Source organism: Panulirus ornatus, chromosome 28 (assembly GCF_036320965.1).
Source record: "Panulirus ornatus isolate Po-2019 chromosome 28, ASM3632096v1, whole genome shotgun sequence".
NCBI lineage: Eukaryota > Metazoa > Arthropoda > Malacostraca > Decapoda > Palinuridae > Panulirus > Panulirus ornatus.
Genome location: NC_092251.1, coordinates 9,593,916 through 9,607,417, shown reverse-complemented (window position 1 = coordinate 9,607,417; position 13,502 = coordinate 9,593,916). Strand labels below are relative to the sequence as shown.

Below are 13,502 nucleotides of genomic sequence, written 5' to 3'. Positions count from 1 at the left end.
AACCCACGCCGCCTGTTTCTTTCGACCGATGTGCCCCTATTCCCTATCCCCTATCCTCACAATCTGCACTTTGTCACACACCCACAAGATTTGCTTTCATTCTCTCCTTTCACTACCTGATCATACCACTTACCCTTACCACACAGAGCCATGTCCCTTCCCTCCCCGCCACAGACGTGCACCTCAGCAATGGCTCCCTCCTTCCACAGAGGAACGGCACCATGGTGATCGCAGGCGCCTGGGAGAACGTGTCCCGGGTGGTGGACTCTGAGTCGGCGACGGACGTCAGGCGTCATTCGATGATCTACACGCTCAGGGGGCTGGAGGTGGCCACCGATTACGTCGCCGTCGTCAGGGTCAGAAACAAGTACGGCTGGTCGTCAGAGTCTGACAAGTTCTCCTTCTCCACCAAGAAAGGTGAGGGGGTGGAAGACCACGTCGAAGTGTGTGTGTGTGTGTGGGACATCTTCGGCGTGGAGAGATTAGGTGCTCCTGGCCAACAGGGTATGGCACTCAAAATCTTTTTCACTCCATCTTTCCACCTCCAATTTGGTCTCCCACTTCTCGTTCCCTCCACCTCTGACACAGGTGCTCCTGGCCAACAGGGTGTGTGGTCATGGAGGTAGTTGAGACTATCTATCTCTAAGGCCACTTGATAATTCCTGTAGTGAGAAGGGCTGAAGTACAGTATATCAATGCCTGTGGTATACAGTCGTCCATTGAAGTTCAGTTACCGGCTGAAAGGATCTGAGAAATATGGTCCCTACGCCAGACGTTCATATATCCTCCATTAGAAGAGTCTTAATTGTACCGACTCGTCGTTGTAATATATCAGATTTCACACTTAAATGCCTGACCGATAATCCTCTCCACATGTTAGTTGAGTGAATACCCGAGTCTACATGATAAACCTAAATGATGGTGTATACATATGATCGGTGTATACATATGTCGCTCACACATAGAAAGTCATGTGAAGCGACATAGGCTTGGCGCATCTCATATATTTTTTGCCCTTCGTCTTTTATAACAGCCACGTAGATAACGCATTTACCTTTCAGTATCATAATTTTTCTCAGTCTAGATGTAGGGAATTAGTTTTCAGTATCATAATTCCTCAGTCTACATGCAGGGAATTAGTTTTCAGTATCATAATTTCTCAGTCTACATGCAGGGAATTAGTTTTCAGTATCATAATTCCTCAGTCTACATTCAGGGAATTAGTTTTCAGTATCATAATTGATCAGTCTACATGCAGGGAATTAGTTTCCAGTATCATAATTTCTCAGTCTACGTGCAGGGAATTAGTTTCCAGTATTATAATTCCTCAGTTTACATTCAGGGAATTAGTTTTCAGTATCATAATTCCTCAGTCTACATTCAGGGAATTAGTTTTCAGTATCATAATTTCTCAGTCTACATGCAGGGAATTAGTTTTCAGTATCATAATTCCTCAGTTTACATGCAGGGAATTAGTTTCCAGTATCATAATTCCTCAGTCTACATGCAGGGAATTAGTTTTCAGTATCATAACTTCTCAGTCTACATGCAGGGAATTAGTTTTCAGTATCATAATTCCTCAGTCTACATTCAGGGAATTAGTTTTCAGTATCATAATTTCTCAGTCTACATGCAGGGAATTAGTTTTCAGTATCATAATTCCTCAGTCTACATGAAGGGAATCACTTCTGAGATGGTATTCCTTCATATCTCTGTCCTTCTTCAACGTTCTCTCTATTTTCCAGCCATGGCGGTCCTCCAGTCTACCAGTGGAGCGAGGTGCCAGGCCTCAGCCTCGGCCTTCACCCTCCTGCTGCTGCCGCTCCTCCTCACCACAGTGTGGGAGAAGAGCCTCGCTGGCGTAGGAGATCTCCTCCCCGCTGCACCCCGGCCCAGACACCACACGTCGTCGGTGCTGAATTGCGCGACCCGAGAGCCTGGACGCGCAGGCGCAGGCCCCGGGGTGAGATCAGGTGTCCTGAGTGACGAAGTCTTAAGACTTCGCTTGACCAGATAACAGTTGTGACGCGTCACGCAGTACCGTAAGGCATGATGCTGCTGCCGCCACTGACTTGAGACAGATTGTGGGTATTACTGCTAGCACCAAAGAGGGAGGGAGAAAGAAAGAAAGAGAGACTGAATATATCTCTATTACACACATACTCTTGAAAACCTTGATATCTTCCATAAATATTCGCAGCTAAGCCAGCTTTCCAAAGGTGAATGACTACTGTTGGTGTGGATATTATTGTGTTTTCTTTTTTCCTCTGTGCTAAAGAAGCTTGCAACAAGAACAAAAAATTTGGCTTGCAGTGGAAATCTCTTGCAACAGCAGCAGTTACACAACGCAGTAGAAAAGAGAAAGAGAAAACAAAAAGAAAGAGAAAAAGAAATCGCTTGTGATGTGGAGGGGAAAAATATCTCACGTGCAGCAGAAACGGTTTGCTTCCCGAGTACTGACTGACCTCGGAGCAGAGGTCGCTCGAGAGCGGCTCTCGAGATCTTGGCCCAGTTCGGTGTTGAACTCTTGTATAACAATGTCCATCTGACGACCCGAGTGACGTAGGGTTTTAGTGAGGTGATTGTTTCTCCTTTTTTCTTTTTCTTTTTTCTCTTCGTCTCAAATTTCGTAGATGTGTAGAGTGTTCTTCTGTTTTTGTATTCTTTTATTTCTTTCTGTTCCTACGAATTATAATATATATAAATATATATCGAGCCTTTGGGAGTGGACCAATATATTGTCTTCATCCTTTTTGTACTATATTCCTGTGGAAGCTTTTGCCGATGTGTACAAATGTTATTGGTATTAGTGTGTGATTAGCTGTCGCTAGGTGTACAAATGTGAACGGCTGTCACAAAACGTGTGTGTTTACAGCTGTGTCCATCAACGTGCGGGAGGAAACAGCGTCCTTGGTATAGGGCAACTCAGCCTCGTAAGTTGGCATTACGTCCCTCTCTACTTACGACGATCGTCTAAGGACCCAGACCCTACAGGTGTACCAACCAGAAACTTGCGAATGCTTCTTGCTATCCTCAAACCTCGTCTGCATCTCTTCTTGACGATGCTGTGTTGGGATGGCTTATTTCCCATCATTCCTCACCAGATCAAAGAGTATGTTCGAGGGTCATATAGTATCTATACAGAAAAGAATAGGGAGAATTAGAGTGAACTTGAGGGCTTGATCAAGAAAGGTCAGAGTGTGTGTGACATTCGAACTTAAGTGCACAGCGTCGGATCGAACGGCAGCTGCCGATGCAATGATTCTAATTTATTGATCTTGCCGGAGTTTCTGATTCCCTAACACTGTGTGTGGCAGCTGATCAAGCATCACTCATGATGAAAAACCTAATAAGACAACACAAAGGGACATTGAAGTACCTTTAGATGATTGACACAGAGATGGAGAGAGGTGGCTGTTGGACAGCGTCAATCTATGATAAGATTTCTCTTTCCCATGTGTGCTGCATAAAGCGTGAGGAGGTAACGACTGATGACGAGGGTGACTGAAATTTTCATCTATCGTCCGGAATGACCGACTTAAAGTGATGTGAAAATAGAGAGTTGGTCAACCATCTAACGACTCGTCATCAGGGAGTTAAGTAGAGGACGGCAGTCATGCAGGCCAAAAGCTATAGCGATCAACATGGTATACTTATTATTCTTAGTATTTAACAAGGCGTCTGAGGAAGCCAATTGGCTTATATACATTCCTATGACTGAGGTGCCACATTAGCCCTCGAGACTTCGATCTCAGCACGGGTCTTGCCAGGAACGTAGCTTAGCATCAGTCAATACTTTCTAAGAAGACTAGGTCACAGATTGAGCTGAGTAGGAGCTAGCTGACCACTTCAGGTTAGCTGAACTATCTCGAGTTAACACTACCCTCCTTCCTAGTCCCTCCTCTTTTTCTACGACCCAAGGAATTAACGGTGATTCCCCCAGGTGGGGAGATGACGACGACCCGCGTTCAGCCAGACGGCAGTCGTCGGAAATGCAAAGACGATTTTCTTTGTGATGATGCTTTGGGGTTACCTGTCTTGCACTGGAAGGCCGTCAGGGCTTCGCACCGCCTCAGAATTCGTGTATTGATATCTTGCATACGATATACGAACGGTGGTGAGTCCAGCTTTTGGTGAATACGTTCGGTAAGAATCAACAAGAAGACATACGAAACCAGATCAAGAACACATAGACTGGGTCAGACCCGGAGACTTTCCAGTCTTGGTCCTTCTGACACAAGCGGACGTACACACACGGGAAGACAAGCTGGACGAAGAGTCCTGCCAGAACGGTCAACATGCTGGTGACCCAAGTGGTCATTATCATTCTGGAAGAAGATCCCACTTTATGATGATCGTAGTTTAACTGATATGTTTACTGACCTTTGGAGACATTAGTGTTCGCAAGAGAATCACAAAGTTTCTCAAACTCCTGACATTTCAGAGAGGCTTCAACCACCCAAAAAATAAAGGCTTAGAAAAATAATGTGGTGGGAAACCTCAGTGAATTAAGGGAAATAAAGCCAATTTTTAAGTATTTTCTACATTCAAATTTTGAGACACTGAACCTCAACACAACTGGACTAAAGACGCGACAAGACCTTACACATACCTTCCTCGTATCACGTACATTAATCACAGTAACGCGTCGTGCCAAGAAAGAGAGAAAGAAAAAATGGAAGGAAATCTAAAGCCATTTCGAGACAACTTGGGAGGATACTGATGCAGTGATACATCAAGAATTAGCCACAAGTGCGAACATGACAGGTCGCCCTTCAGAAGCATTGACTGGTGGGTGAGGAACAAAGTCCGAGTGAATAACAATGTTCAGGACTTGAGAGACAGTCTACTGTAGAGATATTTTGTACCATGTTAGACTTTCTTGTAGTTATCTATCTCCCAGTTGCAGCAAGGCAGGTCAGATTTAAGTAAATGAATAGATGAATGAAAAATAAATGAATTCTATATGTATATATATATATATATATATATATATATATATATATATATATATATATATATATATATATATATATATATATATATAAAACATGTACTGGACACATGGAATAGATGATGACGATTTACCGATGCGCGAAGAGGATTCGAACCCTGTCCTAATAATCCATTGCTGACCAGCCTGCCGCACGGTAGGACTGGGTTCGAGTCTTCCTCCTCCATAAGTAAATGGTTATCATATATATATATATATATATATATATATATATATATATATATATATATATATATATATATATATATATATATTCTCTTTTGTGAAGTCTGGAATAGAATAGACGATGATGGTAGTCAAGTATGTGATTATCTTCCAAGAAGTAAGGGTGGCTGCCTCTGGTAATTTATTTCTTAGGATTAGACTGAAGATATCGGGCAATTCAACACCTGTATTATATACTACGAGTATCTGTTGGCTATGGAACTGTATTACTGGAACTCAAAACTCTTGGTAAAGAATTCAATAAAGAGTTTCTTCTCGTAGACGAATTTTAAGTCGACGAGGTGTAACTTAGAATCTAGATGCCTGTGATGCCAGATTGTGAATTACGTTCAATTTGCCAAAAAATTTCAAATTGGGTTAGTCATCCTAGAAATACCTGTGAGGTTAATGAGTTCAGATATAGCAAACTCTACCAACTAACTCCTAGTTTGGTTATATATATTTATTCATAATATGGATCAATAATTTAGAAGTCTGTGTTTCGCACGTTCTATGTCAAATATTCAGTAATTTGTATATACCTCTATGAGATGTTTTATCAATAAAATACTGAAGGATAACGTGTTATGTCGTCCTAGAAAACGCAATTGTACATTTCTTTTCCATCTCTTTGACAGAGTTCTGTAGTGTGTCTTCCTTTATTGCACATTAAGAGTAATGTAATTTGGAATTTTCTCAACATTTATAATTAGTTGCAAACATTTTACACACCGTAAACAGATTCCTTTGCCTAAACATATTAGGCTATCATTTACGGTACATAATACAAGAACTGCATGAAAATAACACAAAAAAACGACAAAATCTATTCACACTATTATGACAAAAACAAACATTCTAAACTACCCAACTACCTCGTTACCCAGTTATCAACTTCACTCTAAAACTCCACCCCTGAGACATGTACGGGTTACACTTTCTCGCCTGCATTCTCGACACCATCCATCACTCTATCATTACAAATATCGTTTCAACATATCACAAGACTCACTTCTGCCCAAGATGCAACATCCATATTGAAGTTTCACGAACCAAATTACTTCATTATCATTTATTAACCTAACACAAGCACACGACACCGCACTTCCTGAACTGTGGTGTTACCAGAGAAACCTGGTTAGTTTGTTCAGCATATATATATATATATATATGTATGTATGTCTGTGTGTGTGTGTGTGTGTGTGTGTGTGTGTGTGTGTGTGTGTGTGTGGTTTCAGAAGTGGTAGAGGATGTGTGGCATAGCCTTGAGGTTGCAGGAGCCACTGAGAAAAAGGCCATGGGCAATGCCATGACCCATTCTTAGAAAGGGGTCTATCTATCTATCTATCTATCTATCTATATATATATATATATATATATATATATATATATATATATATATATATATATATATATATATATATTCTTTCTTTTTTTTTTTTGCTTTATCGCTATCTTCCGCGTTTGCGAGGTAGCGCAAGGAAACAGACGAAAGAAACGGCCCAACCCACCCCCATACACATGTATATACATACGTCCACACACGCAAATATACATACCCACACAGCTTTCCATGGTTTACCCCAGACGCTTCACATGCCCTGATTCAATCCACTGACAGCACGTCAACCCCGGTATACCACATCGATCCAATTCACTCTATTCCTTGCCCTCCTTTCACCCTCCTGCATGTTCAGGCCCCGATCACACAAAATCTTTTTCACTCCATCTTTCCACCTCCAATTTGGTTTCCCACTTCTCCTCGTTCCCTCCACCTTCGACACATATATCCTCTTGGTCAATCTTTCCTCACTCATTCTCTCCATGTGCCCAAACCATTTCAAAACACCCTCTTCTGCTCTCTCAACCACGCTCTTTTTATTTCCACACATCTCTCTTACCCTTACGTTACTTACTCGATCAAACCACCTCACACCACACATTGTCCTCAAACATCTCATTTCCAGCACATCCATCCTCCTGCGCACAACTCTATCCATAGCCCACGCCTCGCAACCATACAACATTGTTGGAACCACTATTCCTTCAAACATACCCATTTTTGCTTTCCGAGATAATGTTCTCGACTTCCACACATTCCTCAAGGCTCCCAGAATTTTCGCCCCCTCCCCCACCCTATGATCCACTTCCGCTTCCATGGTTCCATCCGCTGCCAGATCCACTCCCAGATATCTAAAACACTTTACTTCCTCCAGTTTTTCTCCATTCAAACTTACCTCCCAATTGACTTGACCCTCAACCCTACTGTACCTAATAACCTTGCTCTTATTCACATTTACTCTTAACTTTCTTCTTTCACACACTTTACCAAACTCAGTCACCAGCTTTTGCAGTTTCTCACATGAATCAGCCACCAGCGCTGTATCATCAGCGAACAACAACTGACTCACTTCCCAAGCTCTCTCATCCCCAACAGACTTCATATTTGCCCCTCTTTCCAAAACTCTTGCATTCACCTCCCTAACAACCCCATCCATAAACAAATTAAACAACCATGGAGACATCACACACCCCTGCCGCAAACCTACATTCACCGAGAACCAATCACTTTCCTCTCTTCCTACACGTACACATGCCTTACATTCTCGATAAAAACTTTTCACTGCTTCGAACAACTTGCCTCCCACACCATATATTCTTAATACCTTCCACAGAGCATCTCTATCAACTCTATCATATGCCTTCTCCAAGATCCATAAATGCTACATACAAATCCATTTGCTTTTCTAAGTATTTCTCACATACATTCTTCAAAGCAAACACCTGATCCACACATCCTCTACCACTTCTGAAACCACACTGCTCTTCCCCAATCTGATGCTCTGTACATGCCTTCACCCTCTCAATCAATACCCTCCCATATAATTTACCAGGAATACTCAACAAACTTATACCTCTGTAATTTGAGCACTCACTCTTATCCCCTTTGCCTTTGTACAATGGCACTATGCACGCATTCCGCCAATCCTCAGGCACCTCACCATGAGTCATACATACATTAAAGAACCTTAACAACCAGTCAATAACACAGTTACCCCCTTTTTTAATAAATTCCACTGCAATACCATCCAAACCTGCTGCCTTGCCGGCTTTCATCTTCCGCAAAGCTTTTACTACCTCTTCTCTGTTTACCAAATCATTTTCCCTAACCCTCTCAATTTGCACACCACCTCGACCAAAACACCCTATATCTGCCACTCTATCATCAAACACATTCAACAAACCTTCAAAATACTCACTCCATCTCCTTCTCACATCACCACTACTTGTTATCACCTCCCCATTTGCACTGAAGTCGGTAATACAACAGGAAGTTTAAAAAGAACTTTTTTTTCAGTAATGAATCTGATGAATTTCAACAAATACAATTCTACTATGAAAAAAAAGAATCGAAACTCATTGTTATCATGAAACATGTGAAACAAAAGTAGTACAGTACTGACACAAAAAATACACCAACTTAATCATCAAAATGCCTCAATTTATCATTCACAATTCGCTGTTTACGTCCGCTTTTATAAATGGCGATCATAATTACACCCCCCTTTTCGTTATATCTCTATATACATCTCGCTTTTCACAGCATCGTGAACGAACTCGTAGTAATGCTCAACTTCATTCCAGGTTATAGAAAGCATCATGATCATCCATGTCATCTTATCGAATTTGGACAAAAAAAAAAATATGTCTCCCTTTACCACACTCTATCACATAGACATCATGAATAATATTTGGCCTTTAATCTAATCACATTTTGGACAGGGCATTTTGAATGATTGCCCAGTATGAATAATAATGTAGCCCCAAACGAAACACACACACACACAAAAAAAAAGTATATAGGTGCGTATGTATCCGAACGAACTGTGGCGAAAATTGATGCTTATGTTATTGGGGTCAGGGCTTTATTGGTTCAGCCATATCTCATGTAATGGTGCACAAATCATTAGTCAGATGGGTTTAATAAAACCTTGTTTACATTTTCCACCCCCGTAGCTGAGGCCCAGTAATGCAGAGGGTAATGATCCGTGACGCCTGGCCATGCATTTGGAATCAGGGTAACAGGTGAAACTTAAATTATCTTTATATAAATACGTCTGTCTCTCACTGGAACTTTTTAGGAATTACATTAGAGTCTCATCAAATTATCTTTATATAAGTATGTATGTCTCTCACTGGAACTTTTTAGGAATTACATTAGAGTCTCATCAAATTATCTTTATATAAATACGTATGTCTCTCAGTGGAACTTTTTAGGAATTACATTAGAGTCTCATCAAATTATCTTTATATAAATACGTATGTCTCTCACTGGAACTTTTTAGGAATTACATTAGAGTCTCATCAAATTATCTTTATATAAGGTACGTATGTCTCTCACTAGAACTTTTTAGGAATTACATTAGATGCTCATTAAATCATGATGTGTTACTGTTGTTCGAACTTAGCATTAACTTAAGTCTTGTGTCAGACGGTAAAGTCATTTAAGTTAGCAGTGTGGTCTACTGTTTTAAAAGAACTTCGAGACGTTGTTCGTAATATATCTGGTTGAGAAATGGTGCTAACATTATTGAACAATATTATCTACTTTCAAAACGCGATCTATATATGATATATATTCTGAAATATGTAACATATATAACATATTCTGAAATATATAACACTTTTTATATGGCACTTATGTGTAGGCAATAACCCTCTCTCTGAATATGGGACAAACTTATACTTAATAAAGTATTTCATTATCATATGGCACTTATGTGTAAGCAATAACCCCTCTCTCTGAATACGGGACAAACTTATACTTAATAAAGTATTTCATCCTCATGTGTCATTCCCTCCACCATCATGTAATAAGTGTAGAAAGTAGATCTGTAACATATGATTCACCAAGGGTGATACATAGCGATTTTTCATCATTTTTTTGCACATCTCGTATGCACACCGCCAGCCAAGTGATCGTCCATCGGGGTTTTTCCCCCCTCGTATAATGACACACACACTATTCCCACGTTATGTCTGTTTCTGATGGTAGAAACGAATATCCCTCCCTCCCCCCAATTCATTAGCCTCTAGCGGTGTTGCTGTCTACGTGAGATATGAGCTGGAATAATCCGTAGAGTTTCTTTTGTTTGAATTGTAAATTGGGGCTGTTTCCATATTATTATCATTGTGTTTTGATGGTGAAATGCACGTACCTGAGTCTGAAAAACATGTGGTTTTGTGGGTCTGTATATATATATATATATATATATATATATATATATATATATATATATATATATATATATATATATATATATATATATATTGTTATCATTATTATCATTATTATTAAAATACTTTGTCCCTGTCTTCCGCGTTAGCGAGGTAGCGCAAGGTAACAGACGAAAGAATGGCCCGACCTACCCACATATTCATGGATATACATACGTATGTATTTATGTATATATATATATATATATGTGTGTGTGTGTGTGTGTGTGTGTGTGTGTGTGTGTGTGTGTGTGTGTGTGTGTGTGTTTGTGTGTGTGTGTGTGTGTCATCCTTACAACTACACCAAATACAAAAACAGAGACAAATATACAATCTCACAGCAGAAAGAAAAAAGTGAAAGAAACCATGAAAGTGAACGAAGGGGAAGAAAAAAAGAAAGAAAAGGAATCAAAGACCATAAGGAACGCGAAAGTAAAGAAGTGGAAGAGAGGACATAAGAATTGGGGTGTGTCAAACCAGATGGAGGAAGTCAGCCACAGAAGCGACCACCACTTACGTACGCCCCGCTGGTGGCAAGACCTAAAGACGTCGACCGTGTCTGGTGCTGAGAATGTGGCGGTGGATGTGACCTCAACGCCTGTGTACAGATTACACCGGCATCTCCCAGGAATTGCATCTCTTTCCCGAGGACGAGAGAAAATTACTCGCTCTGTGAAATGGGTCGGTTCCCCTCCCTTGCATGTGTGGTTGGGTCTGCCTCCCTCTCCCCGTGGCCTGTCTTCATCACCCTGTTTATGGTCGGGTTACTGCTCTCCCTGTGTCTCGTCTTCATCGCCCTTCTTGTGAACAGGTTGCCTGTTCTCCCTTATGTCCTGTTTCCACCCTGTATGTGGTTGGGTTACTCTCCTCCCTGTGTCTCATCTTCCTCATCTTTTATCATGGGGACTGCCACAGCAAACCTGCCATTGGCATAAGGACAGACGGGCAAATGTGGAGACACTGGATACGAATGAACGAACGAGACAGGGCGAAAAAGAAAAGACAATCCCAAAATATCATAACGTACCCGATATGAGGGAGACGTTGGGGTAACCAAAATACCCAGGGAAAAGTCAGAGCTAGCGAGGCTGACCAGCGAGCTTGAAGGCAGACACGAGAGAGAGAGAGAGAGAGAGAGAGAGAGAGAGAGAGAGAGAGAGAGAGAGAGAGAGAGAGAGAGACCGAGAGACCTGAAAAGCCCGAACACGACAGAAGGGGAGGCCCTGGCTCGTACAAAGACAGAAGGAGAGAGACACAAATGAAGGGCGGCCATTGCCAGGACCTGAAGTGTGCTTCCAGGTTACCTACCGCTCCTCCTGGCGTACGGCAGATCAGGAGGAACGAGGACCAGGGCAATGAACGCGAGGCAATTGAAAGAAAAAAAGAGGGACGAGAGACTTCAATTAACCAACACAGCTTCAACAGCTCGCTGGCAGGAGAGAAAGTGACGTTACAATTTATATCCTTCCATCAGTCCGGCGAAAAACCAGTGTGATCTAAAAACCTTTGATATAATCAGATGAATGATGTATTTTTGATAAGTCTAGCGAACCGTATGTCCCTTTGGGGATTTAATATTGAATACTGTGTGTATGTGTGTGTGTGTGTGTGTGTGTGTGTGTCTGTGTGTGTGTGTGTGTGTGTCTGTGTGTGTGTGTGTGTCTGTGTGTGTGTGTGTGTCTGTGTGTGTGTGTGGGTGTGTGTGAGCTAAATCTTCTCGACTAAAATACTATGTGGAGAATTATTTTTTTTCCTCTGGAAAGACAATGCTGATACGAGAGAAACATATGAAAAAAAAATATCTTTACGAAGAAGGAATAATGAAAGAGAAAAACTGTACATAGATGTAAGAGATGATGTAGGGGAAAGAAAACGAGGAGGAACAAGATGAAGGTATAACCACACTAAAGATTATTGTAGAAGCTGCACCGCTAAGCTGATCAAGCTGGTTTCACTTCCTTTCCTGTTGGGGGTAAGAAAAAAAAGTGTTAAGTAATTAGCTACACGACATTAATCACAGTAAACCCGGACAAATAAAGGAGGGCTTAAACACCCGCTCTGCCTCGAATTAATCTCGTCCGTAGTGACTCTTGCTTTGTTTGGTTCGCTGTTGGCACGCACTCCTCATTAATATTACCACTTCTCACTACCACCATCGCCTCCACCACCACTTTACTCCTACCACCACCAGTACCACTATCTGTGGTCGCTCTCACTACCACCACTCCACGATTACCACCACTTACTCCTACCACCATCATTACCACTATCAGTGGTATGTATATATATATATATATATATATATATATATATATATATATATATATATATATATATATATATATATATATATATATTCCTATGAGTCCACGGGGAAAATGAAACATGAAAAGTTCCCAAGTGCACTTTCTTGTAATAATCACATGTTTACCAAATGGCGTCCTCGCTTCGTCTCTTCGATGTATATCAACTGACTGTTATATTTCTCTCTTGTGTCTCCCGTGATGATGTGATTATTACACGAAAGTGCACTTGGGAACTTTTCGTGTTTTATTTTCCCCGTGGACTCATAGGAATATCTTGATCACGCGCAAAATTGTGATCCTTTCCTATTATATATATATATATATATATATAGGTCGTTATGTCCTAAGTTGTTAATGAAGCTCCGCGACCACCTCTTCCAGTCGACCCTGTGCTCCGCCAGCATCAGGTCGTGATGCCACCAGGTCGTACTGCATGGTTCCCAGGGGTTCGCCCAAGCCCGATGGCCTCTCGGAGTGGATGCCGTCGAAGTGAGGGATCACCAACGAGTTGATAGTCATTCGGCAATTATCTTTAAACTGCCTTTTGTAAGTGGTGTACAACAGAGGCAAAAACAGACTGTTTTTTTCTGTAATTGCCTTTTTGTAGTGGTGTATAACAGAGGCAAAAACAGACTGTTTTTGTGTCTGTTTTTGTATCTAAAAACAGAAGCTAAGACAAGGCTAAACCTCGTCCTCAATAG

General features: G+C 41.2%; 1 protein-coding gene across 1 annotated transcript in view; it reads left to right on the top strand.

Annotated features, from left to right (window-relative positions):
- LOC139757830 (protein amalgam-like) overlaps positions 1-5,799 on the top strand; it is a 101,493-nt gene extending 95,694 nt beyond the window's left edge. Inside the window, exons 8-9 of the mRNA XM_071678721.1 lie at positions 210-417; positions 1,746-5,799. Of these exons, the coding sequence (XP_071534822.1) occupies positions 210-417; positions 1,746-2,017 (480 nt within the window). The 3' untranslated portion in view covers positions 2,018-5,799. The remainder of the gene's footprint in view (positions 1-209; positions 418-1,745) is intronic.
- The last annotated feature ends 7,703 nt before the right edge of the window (positions 5,800-13,502 follow it).